Genomic DNA, 19,623 nt, shown 5'->3' with positions numbered 1-19,623 from the left:
AGTATGTGAAGATGGTCATTTTCCATGGCATCCTTCATGCATTGTTTAATGTACATTCATTCTAATATGTTTCTCATTATCCATCTAAATATGTTCTGATTCCTTTCCATTGTTCATCTTCATCGCATCATTGCCATGCAGAGACTGACTAGGGGATTCGGATGGGTTAACATGGAGGTGAATCTCTTCAATGTAAATGATGATATAATCGCATATAGTAACTATACAGTGTACATGTCAAATTAATTATCTCACGCTACCATTTAACAGATGTAAGATGCTGGAGTGTTGCTGAATGATTTCATTTGTAGTATTATGCTGTCATAGTGAGCTTCTAATGCCCCTAAGTTTTTTTGTTTCAGTATTAAAGCAACCCACAAATGCCCCTTTGTATTCTCTGGCTTAAAAACTTTACACAGTTGTACAGTTTTCCTAGCAATAAACAAAAGTCTTTATTTAGTGGAACTAGCCTGAACATGTTAGTATATCTTTGTTTATTTAAAAACATAATTTAGACCTTGCTGTGAACTGCCATATTTCTATGTCCACCCCACACCCTAAATCGCTGTCACCTAGGAATGGCCATTGATGACGGAAGACCAATGGTTCAATGGCTTAGAATGTGACAATATTTTGTTTAGCACCACTCCCCATGCAGCGCTTAGCCGCCGTCCCCTTTCCCGATTGGCCCACCATACATGACATAGCTCCACTCCCTAAGGTGCCATTTAGCCACCACCTCCCTTCTCTGATTGTCTCACCATGTCCAACAAGCAGTTATGGTCATTGGTTTCCTGATGATCGTTTCTTGCCATCTATATTAAGCATCAATGGCACCACCAATGGTGAACCTTTGTTGGCCACCCTAGTGCCAGCAGACATGGTTCTTATAGCAGCCTAAACCTAATGTACCTGTTTAAATATCACAGGTATTTATCATAAATCAGAGAAGATTGTCATGTTAACCTAAATTGCTTTTGTTACTAGTAAAGACAGTATCAAAAAAACAGTATAAAAAACAACATATTATAAAAAATATTGCTTCTGTTGCACTGTTGCTTCTATAAAATGCTATGTACTATAGATATAGGCCCTGATTCAGAGCCGGACGCTCTGACCAGAGCGCTCGCTCTGAATCAGGGCCCACCTCCATTAATATGGAGCGTCCTCCTGGACGCTCGTATAGCTGTGGGTCACCACCCACAGCATATACGAGCGTGCAGGATGATGGTCGCGATGGTCTTGACCATCGTGACCATCGAAACTGCGAGCAAAAGCCTGCGGTTGGGTTTTTCAACCGCAAGGCCAGGAGTGATTTTGGCTCTATCAGAGCCAAAATCACTCCCACTGACATCACTAGTGATGTCAGTGGGGCCGGCTTCAGACGGTAGGCGTTCCCTTGGGAACGCCTACGTCTGGCAGGCACGCCCCCGGCACGCCCACCAAAGGGGGCGTGCTGTCAGTCACCATCGACAGCACGCCCCCTTTGATGAGACACTCCGAGCGAAGGAAAGTCCTTCGCTCGTCGGGTCTCGCGCATGCGCACGACGGAGCTCCCTCCGTCGTGTGCATGCGCAGTGGGGACCATCGACCCACTTGCGAGCGGACAGCCGCTCGCGAGTGGGTCTGAATGAGGGCCATAGTGAATAGAGGTATTTACAATATAGAATTTTTTATACTGTTTATGGCTGAACTACTTATAAAGCCTTATTGTTGGTGTTGATTGTCTGGAGTATCTACTGTATATTTGAATGCCGGTCCCACAGCAGGGATGTCGGGCGTAAGTTCTGACACTGCGCTGCTCGACATGGTTCAGTCGCTCTAATGTATAGGGTAGATGTCCACAAATCTTCCAAAAATGTTTTAGGGGAAATTCTCAAGAGATGTTAATTGAAACAAGTACTGGGGCTTTCTCCTATTTCAAAGACACTAATAGTAAATTTATGTGATGTTTAATAAATACAAAACCCCACCAGTAACCCATTACTTATTTATTGATCAAGCTATCCAAAATAAAGCTAGCATGAGCAACAAAATAAGGTTTTGATCAATAGTGTGATACAATATTACTTGACATGATTTTAATAGCTCCCAGTCAACAGATGTTGAATTTGAATTCTATTCTATCCTACAATATATCACTTTCACTTGTAATAATGGATTGTAATCTGAGTTGCACATCAATGCTTGTAATATTGTATGTCTATACAAAACAGTGATAAGTCTTTAGTACACTGTGCTCAGGTCCATATTAACAACAGGAATAGAACAGAACTGTAGCTCCTAACCTCTGTCACAAAATAGACCCCTACATTTTTTTCGCTATTATTAATATATATTTTTTGGGCTGGAATGTAATATTTTAAATTATTCATCTAGCAACGGTGGATGTTAACTGTTAGCTTAAAGGATTTTTAGGAGGAGTACAAAGGTTATTACCCTGATGAATTCACATGTAAAACGGATGGCTGGATCTTGCTTCATAAACACTTCATGTTATTACTATCTAGATGATATGGCAGCAACCAAATGGACTTTTTTTTATAAACAGTGACTTGGTAAAGGCTAATGAGGTGGTACTGTGTTGTTAGGATGGTAGCATCTGATTGGTCATAATATAAATCTCTACACAAACATGTTATTTAGTTAGATTTTCTATATATGATTAGTAAGTTGTCAGACAGTATTGCACAAATTATGCAATATACTGTAGATAGATAGATAGATAGATAGATAGATAGATAGATAGATAGATAGATGGATAGATGGATAGATGTTATTGGTCCAGTTTGTCATACTTAACAAGCATGTATTTTGTACAGGGTAACCTTCCGCCAGATTATCATGTCAGCTTGATTGACATTGGCCTTGTGCTTGAGTACCTCATGGGTGGAGCTTATCGTTGTCACTACACCAGGAAGACTTTCAGGACCCTATACAATAATCTGTTTGGACCAAAAAGGGTAAGATTAACATTTCAAGTAAAGATCTGTAATAGAATGCTAACTAGTTGAAATACCACAAATATTTGTACACATGTAATATGATTATTTCAGAAATCATGACATAAATTACTGATGTTACATGTGATTTTGTAAGGACTTAATATAATGGGAATATACTTATATGTCCAAAGCAACATCTGTATAATTTAAATAAATGCTCTACAACTGCAATAATATTAATATATAATATTTATTAAACAAACTTCTAGTTGCCACATATAAGTTTATGACTTAGATTTGATGCACTAATATCATGCATTATAATGACAGTGTTATCAATGTATAATGACCTACATCAGCTTAATAAGGGGCAATAACGAAATGTTAATGTTCTTCCATGCAGCCGAAAGCTCTCAAGCTTTTAGGAATGGAGGTAAGTTTCTCTTTCACTATCATTATAATTAAGTATATGTGACTTTCTAATATTTCAAATATTAGATTAAAACATACTTATTTCTCTTGTTAATTAACATTGTATTTATTTATTTATTTATTTATTTATTTTAATTCATGTTAAATTATTATTATGTATCATATTTCCAGAGCAGGCACAATAGTATGATTGAATTAATTCAACTTGTAGTTTATTCAATATTTTTGTTACTATGAAGAAAATGTTGATTTCTAAAGAATCCAGACACTGATTATGCTAATTGTTATAATAGATGATCTCTTTTTGTGTGATTTGAAACTTTTCCCAATGTTTCTCCCTAGGATCCTGCATCATTGTCATCATTCCCAGCCTCTCGTCCCATTCCTGGTTCCTGTAGCAAAGGCCTCCCCTCATTGTTCCTTCTTAAGTGGTGTTATAGTTGTAGAACATCTGTAGGCTTTGCTGTCCTAAGAAGATATTGCCATTATTGAGATGATGACTTCTGTTCAATGACACAAGGTTTTGTGTTAAGTAGAATAAACACACTCTTTTGACAGAATTACAATATTATCAGTATATTATTAAACATTTTCATTGAATAATTTGTAAAGGAATAATAGAGTATTTTATAACATGTTCATCCTGAGCACCAAACCACCTGATTTGGGTTCAATAAGGCTGCCCATGTGGGTAATTTAATTAGACAGATACAGTTGCTTCGTATGCAGGCCAAAACATCTCATCACGTGGGGCCCACTTTGTGCAGTTGGCTGCTGACTGTACACACATCACTAATGCAGTAATCAGTTCACTCACTTAGTTTCCAACAGTCCCAATACCTATCTGGTTGGTCCCAATGAGATGTGTATTGAATTTCCTGAAGTGTACGTCCTACACATGACACAGCATGACTCAGTTTGGTTCTAAACAAACCGGTCATCCGAATCATTGCATAATTGTCCAGTTCAAGACACTGACCTCTATATGCAAATGTTTTGCATATTAAAAATTAATTGCACATAATTGCAACTGACTTTTTCACAAAATAATTGATAACTCATGGAAACCACATCAGTTTGTTTTACAGTTGTTTCTGACAATTAATGGATAACTTCAAATTGATTTCTATAGGATGATGAGCCCCCTAGTAAAGGAAAGAAAAAGAAGAAGAAAAAGGAGGAGGAAATCGACATTGATGTGGATGATCCAGAGGTTAGCCGGTTCCAGTACCCTTTCCATGAGCTGATGGTTTGGGCTGTGCTCATGAAAAGGCAAAAGATGGCTCTCTTTCTGTGGCAGCGAGGCGAGGAGACCATGGCCAAAGCACTGGTAGCATGCAAGCTCTACAAGTCTATGGCTCACGAGTCCTCAGAGAGTGAGCTTGTAGATGACATTTCCCAAGACTTGGACAACAACTCAAAGTTAGTGTTTGATATCAATATATATACTTATTTGTGGTCATCAGATTATATGTTATTATATATTTAGAGAAGTAATGGTCATCCACAGTCAGACACAAAGAGCCAGAAAATATCTCTACTGTAGGTAGACAAGGTTACCTTTTATATGTGTGTATGCTATATATATATACCGAGTGTAGGAAGCTGGCACCCATTCTTCTATAGCTTGCATCTTGCCACGGTGCCACAAAACCAAGAATCAAAATACACCAGCATATAAAGTAGTGGCACTCTGTGGACTGATATAGATAACTAGTGACAAATCACCAGGTCACCGGAGCTATCCTTAGAATAGAATAAATATATATATATATATATATATATTATATACTGTATACACATTATAAACACACACATACATACTGTATACACATAAACACACACATTCATACTGTATACACATTATGAACACACACATACATACGAATACTGTATACACATTATAAACACACGCATACTTACTGTATACACATTATAAACACACACATACATACTGTATACACATTATGAACACACACACATATACTGTATACACATTATAAACACACACATACATACTATATACACATTATAAACACACACATACTGTATACATATTATAAACACACACACACACTGTATACACATTATAAACATACACATACATACTGTATACACATAAACACATACACATACTGTATACACATTCTAAACATACACATACATACTGTATACACATTATAAACACACACATACATACTGAATACACATTATGAACACACACACACATATACTGTATACACATTATAAACACATACACACTATATACACATTATAAACACACACATACTGTATACACATTATAAACACACACACTGTATACACATGATAAACATACACATACATACTGTATACACATAAACACACACACATTCTGTATACACATTCTAAACATACACATACATACTGTATACACATTATAAACATACACATACATACTGTTTACACATTATAAACACACAAACATACTTAATACACATTATAAACATACACATACATACTGTATACTAGGGGTGTGCACCGGCCACTTTTCGTGTTTTGTGTTTTGGTTTTGGATCTGGATCTTTCTTCGTGTTTTGGATCTGGATTGGTTTTGCCAAAACCACCCTTCCGTGTTTTGGGTTCTGGGTTTTGTGTTTTGGATCTGTATTTTTTTGAAAAAAAGCATAAAAACAGCTAAAATCACAGAATTTGTAGGGTTTTCTGCCCCTATGCTATTATTAACCTCAATAACCTTAATTTCCACTCATTTCCAGTCTATTCTGAACACCTCACACCTCACAATAGTGTTTTTATGTCCAAAAGGTTGCACCGAGGTAGCTGGATGACTATGCTAAGCGACACGAGTGGGCGGCACAAACACGTGACCCATCTAGGCGTGATACTGCAGTGGCAGACAGGATGGCAGTTTGAAAAACTAGGCCCCAAACTGTACATAGTGCAAAGAAAAAAAAGAGGTGCAAGATGGAATTGTCCTTGGGCCCTCCCACCCACCCTTATGTTGTATAAACAGGACATGCACACTTTAACAAACCAATCATTTCAGCGCCAGGGTCTGCCACACAACTGTGGCTGAAATGATTGGTTCGTTTGGGCCCCCACAAAACAAGCTGGCAATTAATGTGTCCCTGCACAAACTGGCTCTACGGAGGCAAGATGTCATCCTCATCCTCCTCATCCACCGATTCCTCACCCTCTTCAGTGTGTACATCCTCATCCTCACAAAGTATTAACTCGTCCCCACTTGAATCCACCACCACAGGTCCCTCTGTACGTTCTGGAGGCTGGTCTCCCTGGAAGAGCTGATAATTCATTTTGATGAACATCATCTTCTCCACATTCTGTGGAAGCAACCTCCTACGCCTTTCACTGACAAGGTTCCCGGCTGCACTAAACACTCTTTCGGAGTACACACTGGAGGGGGGCAACTCAGGTAAAATAGAGCCAGTTTGTACAGGGCTTCCAAATTGCCTCTTTTTCCTGCCAGTACAGGTATGGACTGTCTGACATGCCTACTTGGATGCTGTCACCGATGTAATCCTCCACCATTCTGTCAATGGTGACAGTATCATATGCAGTGACAGTAGACATGTCAGAAATTGTTGCCAGGTCCTTCAGTCCGGACCAGATGTCCAAACTTGGTCCTGCCTGCCCTGCATCACCGCCAGCGGGTTGCTTAGGATACCTAAGTTTTTTCCTGGCAGCCCCAGTTGCGGGAGAAAATGAAGAAGGAGCTGTTGACGTGTCACGTTCCGCTTCTGCTGACAGTGTGTTCACCAGCAGGTCTTTGCACCTCTGCAGGCTTGTGTCGGCCGGAAAGAGAGACACCACATAGGCTTTAAACCTAGGATCGAGCACGGTGGCCAAAATGTAGTGGTCTGATTTCAACAGATTGACCACCCTGGAATCCTGGCAAAGCAAATGAAGGGCTTCATCCACAAGTCCCACATGCCGAGCGGAATCGCTCCATCTTAGCTCCTCCTTCACTTTCTCCAGCTGCTTCTGCAAAAGCCTGATGAGGGGAATGACCTGACTCAAGCTGGCAGTGTCTGAACTGACTTCACGTGTGGCAAGTTCGAAGGGCTGGAGAACCTTGCACAACACGGAAATCATTCTCCACTGCGCTTGAGTCAGGTGCATACCCCCTCCTTTGCCTATGTCATAGGTGGATATATAGGCTTGAATGGCCTTTTGCTGCTCCTCCATCCTCTGAAGCATATAGAGGGTTGAGTTCCACCGCGTCACAACCTCTTGCTTCAGGTGATGGCGGGGCAGGTTCAAGAGTGTTTGCTGGCGCTCCAGTCTTCGGCACGCAGTCGCTGAATGGCGAAAGTGGCCTGAAATTTTTCGGGCCACCCAAAGCGTCTCCTGCACGCCCCTGTCGCTTTTCAGAAAATTCTGTACCACCAAGTTTATTGTGTGAGCAAAACATGGGACGTGCTGGAATTTGCCCAGATGTAATGCCCGCACAATATTGGTGGCGTTGTCAGATATCACAAATCCCCAGGAGAGTCTAAGTGGGGTAAGCCACTGGGCGATGATTTCCCTCAGTTTCTCTAAGAGGTTGTCGGCGGTGTGCCTCTTACTGAAACCGGTGATACACAGCGTAGCCTGCCTTGGAACGAGCTGGCGTTTCTGAGATGCTGCGACTGGTGACGCTGCTGCTGTTGCTGCGTAAGGTGATACATCTACCCAGTGGGCTGTCACAGTCATATAGTCCTTAGTCTGCCCTGTTCCACTTGTCCACATGTCCGTGGTTAAGTGGACATTGGGTACAACGGCATTTTTCAGGACACTGAGGACACTTTTTCTGATGTTTCTGTACAGTCTCGGTATCGCCTGCCTAGTGAAGTGGAATCTAGACGGGATTTGGAACCGGGCAGGGCCGGATTACCAATGGGGCGGGTGGAGCTACAGCTCCAAGCCCACCCTTTAAAATAGGCCCACAACAACCCCTGCAGTGCAGACACTGTTGTGAAGATTTTTATTTTTTCCCTGTCACCGTCTCAAACATTAATCTCCCGGCCACCTGGGCAGAAGCATTAGGCATTCACACACAAACGTCCCCTCCCTAATGCCAGCCCCCCCCCCCTCTGTATGAAGCCCCATGAGCCGAGCGAAGCTCCGCCCCCAAATCGGCTGAAGCTCCGCCCCCAAAACACCATCGAAGCTCCGTTCCCAGATTTGTTCTAAATTGCACCTCCTGTCTGGGAGTGGGACCGGCAGTGAAGGTAGGAGGCTGCAGGGCAAAGTGCTATCTCTGCTCTCGCTGATTGGGACAGGCTTGTCCCGGCAGTGACATATTTGTGAGTGGAGTCCTTGACACGCCTTTAACAGGGCTCTCTGAGTCTGAGGAAGGAAGAGCCCGCACTAAGCCAAAGAGGAGCTGGGAGGATAACAGGAGGGAGCGGAACATATGTGCCCGAATATAAGAACAGCTCAAGGGACCCATAAAATGAGTGTGTGTGCAAGGAGGAGTGGGAGAAGGTGAGCAGAAACAGTGCCTGCTGGCTGGTATTTGTTCAGTCCTGGGGTTGCAGGGAGAAGTGGTACCTACTGGGGCAGAATCCAGTGAGTGCTTTTTATCTATGTAATTTTTAATTAAAATACTCTCCATTACAGCCTGATTCCTGCCTAAAGGGTACACTGGGCCTGATTCATACCTGCTCGCTAGGCTGCGTTCGCACGCAGCTGGCCGATTTTTGCCGTTTTTGGGTGGTGACGGGGTAGGTCAATGAAATGCTGGTGTGGATGTGCGAACAAAGGCGTGCCAGTGCATTCTAATGGCGTTTCAGGGACGTGAATAATTAAGACGCAGTGTCATAGTACACGTCACCTGGCTGTTTCACACTGCAGCGATTGCAGTGCTTGAGGTAGGATAGGGGCAACCACAAGTTCTGCGTGCGGGTGGGATGGTACTCGATGTTACTGATAAATGCATACACTTCCTGGAGATGACGTGTGTAACGAAGGGAAAGTGAGTGTCTTACATACAGTCAGCGATCGCATGCTAAGACATAGTGGGCATAATAATGTCTTACCATGCGATCGCAGGTTTTGCATACTTTAGCTGCTGACGGCTGCGTGCGAACGCATCTTGCGAGCGGGACTGAATTGGGCCCACTATGCGATATGTCATTCAGCGAACTACATATTTCATAGTGCATACGTGGGTGTGTACAAACGATATGTCTGTGAATTACATTGTTCACAGACATATCAGGTCAGACCTGCAGCACAGCCAAAGGTACATCTACTTTTGTGTACAGCTAACCCACCGACCACCCATACACTGGCCTCAGGAACCGCCAACACTGGCATCACAATTAGATGGGCAAATTTAAATGCCTGTCCAGTTGTGATATCTTTCCAGACATCGATTTACTCATTGATAAGTGCGTATCACTTATAAAATCGGCCACTTGGTCAGCGGGACTACCGGTAGGCCGCTGGGTTGCTTAAGTATGTACAGTACTCATCTTAATGTATCTTATTTGATGTATATGTGGCCTACTATTAGCTAAAATGATAGCCACACACTCTTTTATGGTGGTCATGCCCACTGTAGTGGCTTGACGTGGAAACTCCCCTCTAGAAATCCTGCGTTTGTCCCTGTAATGATAGATCTGCCCGCAGCTTGTTGTTCGATTTATCCCACTGCAGGGGCCATGGTGTGTAGCTGTGTATGGCAGTCACTTGGATGCTTGGTGCATTATATGGTGTGACCTGATGTTCTCTATATTATACAGCAGTCACTGCGATACTGTTTTATATGGCAGTCACTGTAATGCACTCTATTGTATTGTGGTCACTGCGATTTTCTTTATATTATATTATATGGCAGCCACTGCAATGCTCTCTGTATTGAATGACGTTTACCAAGATGCTTTCTGTATTATACGACGGTGACTGCATTACATGGTGGTCACTGCAATGTATAATGGTTACTGCAATGCTCTCTGTATTATGTGGTGATCACAGCGATGCTCTCTACATTATCTGGTGGTCAAAGTAATGTTCTCTGTATGATATGACAGTCACTGCGATACTCTATGTATTATATGGTGGTCACTGCGATGCTCTCTGTGTTATATGCCAGTCATTGTAAAATACTCTCTGCAGTATATGGCAGTAACTGTAATGTTCTCTGCATAATATTGTGGTCACTGTGGTGCTCTCTGCATTATGTGGCAGTCACTGCGATGTTCTCTTCATTATATGGCGGTCACTGTAATGCTCTGTGATGTATAGGCAGCAATACTTAGCCGTTGTGTTTTGCAATAGTTGAGCCTCCATGCTCCATTTGAATTGGGTAGATACCCCAGAATACATGCAGCAGGCGCTGGCAACCTAAAATAACGGTACTAAAAATGTGATTTTACATTTTAGTTTTGACAGTGCTGTCAACTCTGTTATCTAGCCAAAGGTGTGTACTATCTATCTTAGCTTCACCCCTGCATGTATGTATACACATACAAAAAAATATTCGCTACACAAAAAACCCTTAAACTTTTTCTTGTTGCAACTTGAAGGTAGGCACTAAACATGCCCTCCATGGAGTTAGCCACACCTACTGCACATGCCACACTACCTCTGTAGACCACACCCACACCACACAGGTCACGCCCCCACATCACTAGTGACACCGCCACAGCGATTATCACACCCCCATCAGCATCATACAATAGGCCCTTCATAAATTTCAGCTCCAGGCCCATGTGGACATTAATCTGGCACTGGAACCGGGGACACACTACCTCCAGCAATTGTCTAAATCCCACTGCACTAATGGCGGATACCGGACGCACGTCTAACACCAACATAGCAGTCAAGGCCTCAGTTATACGTTTTGCTTCAGGATGACTGCTGTCGTACTTCATCCTCCTCGCTAAGGACTGTTGGAGGGTCAATTGTTTAGTAAAAGTAGTGGTGTTCCTACTTCCTCTCTGGGATGATGAACGACTCCCAGCAGCAGCAACAGCAGCAGCGGCAGCAGGAGGCGTAGCAATGCAGGATCCTCCGGAGGAATCCGGGATAGGAGAGTCAGTCATGCCAGTGACATGGCCTGCAGGACTACTTCCGATCCTGACTAAGGAGGAAATTGACGAGGAGGGAGTTGACGGTGTGGTTTGCAGGTGCTTGGATACAACAGGACAACGGGATTTAGGTGTCCCTGGACTGCTTACGGTCTTAGCCAAAGTTTCTGAAGTTGACAGTAACTTATTATGAACGCGCTGCAGGTGCCGTATAAGGGAGGATGTTCCTAGGTGGTTAACGTCCCTACCCCTACTTATTCCACCTTTACATAAGGTACATATGGCAAGACAGTTGTTGTCCGGATTTGGATAGAAATATTGCCAGACCAAAGAGGTGGAATGTTTGGTCTTCTGCCCAGGCATGACCGTGATGGGCTTTTTCATCCCATGGACAACAACTGTCTCCCCCGGAGCCTGATTTAAACAAACCACATCACCATCAGAATCCTCCTCGCCAACTTCCTCCTCAGCCCCAGCTACACCAGTATCCTCATCCTGTTGTACTTCAACAGTGACATCTTCAATTTGCATATCAGCAAGTGGACTGTGGGTGCTCCTTTCAGCACTTGCAGGGGGCGTGCAAATGGTGGAAAGAGCCACCTCTTCCCATCCAGTGCTGGGAAGGTCAGGCAACGCAACCACCACCACACTTGGACTCTCCTTGGGGATTTGTGATATCTTCTTAGAAAGCACAGTTCTTCGCTGTGCTTTTGCCAGCTTAACTCTTTTGATTTTTTTAGTGGGAGGAGGGCTTCCATCGTCATGTGAAGCTGAACAACTAGTCATGAACATACTAGGGATCGACCTTAGCCGTTCCTTTCCACTCCGTGTCGTAAATGGCATATTGGCAAGTTTACGTTTCTCTTCAGCTGATTTAAATGTTTTTTTCAAGGTCATTTTCCTGAACTTTGTCATTTGGGATTGTATGTGCCCTCTATCATGACATTGGGCATCGGCCTTGGCAGACGACGTTGATGGCATGTTATCGTCTATGTCATGACTAGTGGCAGCAGCTTCAGCACTAGGAGGAAGTGGTTCTTGATCTTTCTCTATTTTATTTTTATCAGAGAAAGTTTGGTCCTCCATTTATGTTATATCGATTTGATATATACGTGCGGCTAAACACAGAAAATATTTTTTTATTTTTGCTGGAGAGTAGTGCACTTTGTGGGTTACACCAGCCTTTAAGAAATGAGCCAGCCGGCTCTTTACTTATGGGACACAGGCGCACGCTTGGCGCTGCTCCTTTGTTGATGCACGTGCGGCTACTGCGCACACAATTCACAAACACAGAAAATATTTTTTTTTTTGGTTTGGACTGGAGTGTACTTTGGGGGTTACAGCACCCTTTAATGGTCAAGCCAGCCAGACCTTTACTTATGACACAGGCGCACGCTTGGCACTACTTTGTTGATGCACGTGCAGCTACTGCGCACACAATTCACAAACACAGAAAATAATTTTTTTTTTGGTTTGGACTGGAGTGTACTTTGGGGGTTACAGCACCCTTTAATGGTCAAGCCAGCCGGACCTTTACTTATGACACAGGCGCACGCTTGGCACTACTTTGTTGATGCACGTGCGGCTACTGCGCACACAATTCACAAACACAGAAAATTATTTTTTTTTTGGTTTGGACTGGAGTGTACTTTGGGGGTTACAGCACCCTTTAACGGTCAAGCCAGCCGGCCCTTTACTTATGACACAGGCGCACGCTTGGCACTACTTTGTTGATGCACGTGCGGCTACTGCGCACACAATTCACAAACACAGAAAATATATTATTTTTTTAGCACTTGGGGGAGCACCCCTGATGGACAGCACCCCCTGGACAACACTACAGCAGGGCCGAAACTAGGATATCTTGCACCCGGTGCAAGGAGGAAATTTTGCGCCCCCTCCCTTCCTGTACCTGGAGTTTGTCCTTGCTCCTCAATAAGGCAGTGCACTACTCAGACGTCCCTGGTATAGTGATTTACATAATTCCATACACAATAATGCCCATTACACATTATGCCACACACTGTAATGCCTATTACCAAAGTGCCACTTACATATTTGCCCGACACCATTTTATGCCCCACAGTGATGCTTCTAATTACTTTAAAACTACTTGCTCATTGCCATGGGGTTTCATGCTTGTTGCCATGGGGTTTCATGCTTGTTGCCATGGGGTTTCATGCTCGTTGCCAGGGGTTTCATGCTCGTTGCCAGGGGTTACATGCTCGTTGCCAGGGGGTTTCATGCTTGTTGTCAGGGATTTATGCTTGTTACCAGGGGTTCCATGCTCGTTGCCAGGAGTTACATGCTTGTTGCCATGGGGTTTATGCTCGTTGCCAGGGGGTTTCATACTTGTTGTCAGGGGATTTATGCTTGTTACCAGGGGTCCCATGATCGTTGCCAGGGGTTTCTTGCTTGTTGCCAGGAGTTACATGCTCGTTGCCATGGGGTTTATGCTCCTTTCCAGGGGGGTTTATGCTCGTTGCCAGGGGATTTGAAGGGAGAAGATGCAGCTCTCAGCATCTTCTCCCTGCAGCGCCAGCGTTCCCGGCACTTCCGGGATCGCTGTGTGTATTGCGCTCTGCTAACAGACACTAGAGGTCCAGTAGGACCTCTAGCATCTGTCTCTTCCTTGGCGGCGGCCATTTTTGGATGGCCGTTTTCAGCAGAGTCCATGCGGACGGCTAGTCCGCATGGAATCTGCTGAAAACGGCCATCCAAAAATGTCCGCCGCCAAGGAAGAGACAGACACTAGAGGTCCAGTAAGGACCTCTAGCATTAGTCTTCTCTTTGGCGGCGGCCATTTTCGGATGGCCGAGTCAGCTTTTTCACCCCTCCGCAATCCCCACCTGGTGCATGTACACCTCTAGCCCCCCCCCTAGTTGCGCCCCTGACTACAGCACCCCTTTAGGACTGGGACACTGCACAGGACTTTGGAGTGGACAAGCCCCTATGGAGAACTGACTGCACAACACAGTCCAGCCAGCCCCTATGGACTTTGAAGTAGTGGACACAGCCCCTATTAACAACAGCAGCACAGCACAACACAGCCAGCCCCTATGGACTTTGAAGTAGTGGACAACAGCAGCACTACACTACACTACACTACACAGCCCAGCCAGCCCTAACTCCCACCCTCCCTCTTCACTGTCCACAGCCGAGTGAGAAAATGGCGCCGACGCGGGTACCTTATATAGGATCCAAAACCCGCGAGACTCGGAAGGCGGGATGATGATGTTTTGCCTCGATTTCAGATCCGAGTCAGGCGGGAAAAGTCGAGCCTGACTCGGATCGGACTCGGATCGGGGTGCTCGGGGGGGTTCGGATTTCAGAAATCCGAACCCGCTCACCTCTACTGTATACACATTATAAACACACACACGTACTGTATACACATTATAAACACACACACATACTTAATACACATTATAAACATACACATACATACTGTATACACATTAAAAACATACACATACATACTGTATAAACACACACACATACTGTATACACATTATAAACATACACATACATACTGTATACACATTATAAACACACACACATACTGTATACACATTATAAACACACACACATACTTGATACACATTATAAACATACACATACATACTGTATATACACATTATAAACACACACATACATACTGTATATACATTATAAGCACACACATACATACTATTGAAAATATAACATCATGTAAAATATCTTTTTAAGACAACAATCAAAACGAGACTGTACTGATAAATTTGATATGTGACACATACGCAGCATGTACATCTGAGTGCAAATGGGTCTGAAGTTGTATACGAAGTGAATGATGCAGCGGCCTTTTTCACGCCAAGTTCCGTTATGCTTCATCTGCGACTTTGTACATATTTAAAACTAATTCCTGTGCAGTTAATGTGGCAGGCCGGCATCTCTAGTACAGATTGAGTGGTCTTGTGCTGTATCTGCGGTGCGAATAAGATGCAAATTTAAAGAAAAGGTTGCTATGCTACACTGCAGCTCACTTGTGCCAGTTATCTTATGCCGCATGTCGCCCTGAGGCTAAGTGTATGTAGAGTTTTTTTGAAAGTGCCAAGATTTCGGCAAGTTAGCTGTCAGAATTAAAACGCCAATTTTTACTAAGGGACCACCCATCTGCTTTTGCCTTAATTAACATTGCCGCTTTAAATCCCCCTGTTAATTCACAGAAAGCTTGCTACTTTATTACATTTGGCCCTTGGATATTTATTTAATGAAGTGCGATTTGTCATACTGTAATCACTGATTTTCTGTGATTTTTATTTCCTCAGTATTTAAAGTGGAAAATCTTTTAAAGACAAAACCCAGCATTTTTATATTCCTTTCAGAAATATAAAATAGTGGCTGCTGAGATCAACTAAAGATCTTTCACAGGAGCTTGAAATGGGAGGGGTTTACTCTAGACTACAGAAATAAAGAAATATATATTTTTTATTTTCCTATCACAATGTTATATTGTCTTAGCTTACAGGTGCTTATGTTGTTATTGCTGCTTGTCCAATGATTAACCAACAAATGTGACACAAATATGTAAATAAAATTTGCTATGCATCATAAAAAGAGAAACAAAATCGATGTTTGTACAATCTAGTTTTAAGCGGTATTACTAAATTTCACTGTCATTCTCTTTGCTTTACATTAGGGATTTTGGTCAGTTGGCCGTGGAATTGCTGGACCAGTCCTACAAACATGATGAGCAGGTTGCCATGAAACTTTTGACTTATGAGCTAAAGAACTGGAGTAATTCCACATGTCTAAAGTTAGCAGTGGCTGCCAAACATCGGGATTTTATAGCACATACATGCAGCCAGATGCTACTAACTGACATGTGGATGGGACGTCTCCGTATGAGGAAGAATCCAGGTCTTAAGGTACTGAGTGGATTATGTACAAGTAGACATGAGGGTCAATGGTTTGAAAGTGTATCCATTAGATACATACAATGGAGATAGCCATTAAGTGGACTGAACTAATATTCATGAGAAGTTACTAGGAACAAGCACCTCATTATTATTTATTTATTAACAGTTTCTTATATAGCGCAACATATTCCGTTGCCTTACAACCTCGTGACTAGAAGTAGGAATATTAGCCAGGTAGTACCTCAGTGCCGCCACTGTCTCTAAACAAAAATGATAGGGCTGCATCAGGATTTCAGCCATAAAATGGGCAAATCTTCTATGTGTAGGTGCCAGGCTTACTTTTCATATTTATTCTCGTACTAAGTATAAACTCAGAGGTGGAGGATGTACTGAGCCTTGGAGAAAGATAAAGTGGAGACAGATAAAGTTCCAACCAATGACAGAAGCTGATAAAAGCTGGCCCAAAACAATCATTGATTCCAATCAACACCGGATGGGATTTCTCAGATGTTGATCTTAGTGGCATAAAAATTCACAGATGCATCTGACCATGCCTGTAATTATTATTCAACCCAGCTAATTGGAGATCACTGGATCTCTATTTGGCCCCAATGCAGAGTGAATAGACCTAGCTGTGTACGGTCACTTTAACTCAGAGGTTCCCAAACTCGGCCCTTACAGTACACGTTTTAAGGATATCTATGCTTGAGCACAAGTGATTTAATAGGTAACTCAGTCAATTTGATTTAAGCATTTGGACTCAAGCAGGGAGGTCCTTAAAACATGGACTGTAATGGGTGAGTTTGGGAACCACTGCTTTAACTCCTAAGGATGCAAAAAATCAACCAAAACAGAAAAATATAGTTAATTAGGAAAGAATACCAAGGCCTTCAGCTTAGTCATAGCAAGCGATAGAAAACGGAATTGATTCTGTTTGAATTTTTTGCTTAGTAACAATTAATGTCCCCTTTTTGCTGAATGCAGGTAATATTAGGGATTCTTCTACCTCCGACCATTTTGTTTCTGGAGTTCAGGTCTCAGGACGACCTTTCATTCCACACGTCAAAGGAATATGAGGAAGGAAAAGAGAAAGAAGATGACAATATGGTAAGGAATTAGTCAGATTGGTATTCTTTGTAAACTATATGAAACAACTATGAGTATTCTTCCAAAGATCATCACTGATTTGTATAAAATGAACCTGCAGGTCAAACAAGACATTTTTTTTAAACCTTACGCTGACATGGAATTTACTTACAGAATGCTTTGATTTAATAAAACAGTAATTTCTGCCACTAAATATTTGGTTTAGGAGTGCTAAGATCCTAAGACAATGAATATCTAAATAACCTAACTCTATCTAATTCTGTATATTCTAAAATATTTAATATACAGTACAGTATACAAGTATTTCTGTTTATTTATTAGCATGTTTTTCTGCTATAGTAGATATAGATCAGGTGCAGGGTTTAGTTTACTTAAACTGTACAAGTACTGAGAGAAAAGGTGGTCAAGGACCAGCTATTACTTGTCTATAAGCATAAAAACTGCATACTTCGTACTAGTGGGCAGTCATTGTTCTTGCCTCTAAAAGTGATGTTCTCTCAAAACAAAATCGAGCCAGTGAGTAGAGCCAATGTATGCTTTATAACATCATATATAAAGAGTGGAGTCAATTGATATAACATATATTCCTTTTTGATTAATCCCTGCCATTTTGTTCTTATTGCATCTGTTAGGCTTTTATGGGTAGCAAAGATTTTCCTTTGAATTGACCATTTATTTAATTGATAGACATACCTGTTAGTGCTCTATGTATGAGTGTTACCTTGCCTACATTTGTAGAACCATTATATTAAGCCTTCATTTATTGAATTTTACTTTCTTGAATGTTTTTGGATATGTAAGAAAAGGGGCCAAATGTAATAGGGTGAGAGTTTAGAAAATATGAGAGAAAACTGTCACATTTTAAACTCAGCCCATGTAATAAAGTCACAGAACAGGCAAACTCGCATGTTTTTCAGACTAAAAAAACTCAAGATTTAAACTCTCATCCAGGTGTTTCCTGTTTTGAAAATACAACTCGATGTATTAGTGTGAGAGTTTTACTGCTAATCTCTCACATGTTCTATACTCTCAACCTATTACATTTGGTCCTAGGTGTCTATGATTACAGATGAGGATTAAGATGTTCATTTTGTCCATAATAGGATGGGAATGCTGATACTAACTCTAGGAAAGGAGATGAGGAGAATGGGAATAGGAAACAAAGAAGTATTCCGATTGGCACAAAGATTTACGAGTTCTACAATGCTCCAATTGTTAAGTTCTGGTTTTATACAGTAAGTACATTAGACTTCCATCATTCTTATTACAGATCAGGAGAATTGGTCCCAATATCCTATTGACCAGAAATAATTTAGCATATTTACAGTTACAGGGATTCAGTCAGAACAATCATTTCATACAGATGAAGGTTTGAATAAACCTGGATAGTAATGTCTTATCACAGAGCATATACCATGCTCACCTGCACTTTAACCTGTGAGTTGGCTATGTGGGATATGTAGTAGATAGGTAAGGAAAAGTATGCACAAGGGGTGCAGTTGTATTGGGCTTGCAGATCAGGGGGCATAACTAGGGGTTTTGGCACCCAGTGCAAATTGAAAAATGCCCCCCACCCATTTATTGTGTCAGCCCCAGGGTAGAGGAATGGATGTCGCCAGGCCCGGATTTCCCACAAGGCAACCTAGGCACTCGCCTAGGGCCCCACGAGTCCCAAGGGGCCCGTGGATGGGCCCCTTTTGACTCGTGGGGCCCTAGACGGGCCCCTTTTCCCCAAGAAATCTGGCTGGTCAAAATGCTCCCAGAGGAGCACTGTTCGAGTACTGCATGACATCAAGATGTCACGAGGACCCGCTTATAGAGTCCCACTGCGGCACCACTGTCTGAATTGTAACAGAGTGACTGTGCATAAGAGGGAGGACGAGGGTCACCGGATCCTCTGACCAGCCCCATCTAGCTCCAGCCCACCCCCAGCACAGCAGCCTCTGCCACTGACTGCCAGGCTTGCAGCTTGCCACCAGCAGCATGCATCGGTGGCACCCAGCAAGGAGCAGAGGGACAGGCCAAGGCAGAGTCTGACTGAGTGAGACAGTGACTAAGGATCCAGATCTCATTGAATCACAGCAGCCAGGTAGGTAGGGTCAAGTGCTGTGCTATTCTCAACTACTCTAATATAGATTGAATTATGTAGGATTTATTTTTTATGGTAGATGGGGTCTGGGAAGTGGACAGGACTGCCTTATA

The 19,623-nt window shown here is 42.5% G+C and overlaps 1 protein-coding gene across 1 annotated transcript in view; it reads left to right on the top strand.

The window, feature by feature from the left end:
• The window catches only part of TRPM1 (transient receptor potential cation channel subfamily M member 1), a 109,766-nt gene that overhangs the window by 51,513 nt on the left and 38,630 nt on the right, over positions 1 to 19,623 (top strand). Inside the window, exons 14-19 of the mRNA XM_088445553.1 lie at positions 2,823 to 2,963; positions 3,349 to 3,378; positions 4,510 to 4,799; positions 16,095 to 16,323; positions 17,299 to 17,421; positions 18,525 to 18,656. Coding sequence (XP_088301679.1) covers positions 2,823 to 2,963; positions 3,349 to 3,378; positions 4,510 to 4,799; positions 16,095 to 16,323; positions 17,299 to 17,421; positions 18,525 to 18,656 — 945 coding nt within the window. The remainder of the gene's footprint in view (positions 1 to 2,822; positions 2,964 to 3,348; positions 3,379 to 4,509; positions 4,800 to 16,094; positions 16,324 to 17,298; positions 17,422 to 18,524; positions 18,657 to 19,623) is intronic.

The sequence above is a fragment of the Taudactylus pleione genome, unplaced genomic scaffold (genome assembly GCF_031769625.1).
Source record: "Taudactylus pleione unplaced genomic scaffold, aTauple2 ptg000019l, whole genome shotgun sequence".
NCBI classification, from domain to species: domain Eukaryota; kingdom Metazoa; phylum Chordata; class Amphibia; order Anura; family Myobatrachidae; genus Taudactylus; species Taudactylus pleione.
Note: the sequence above shows the minus strand (reverse complement) of the source record. Positions and strands in the feature narration are given on the sequence as shown.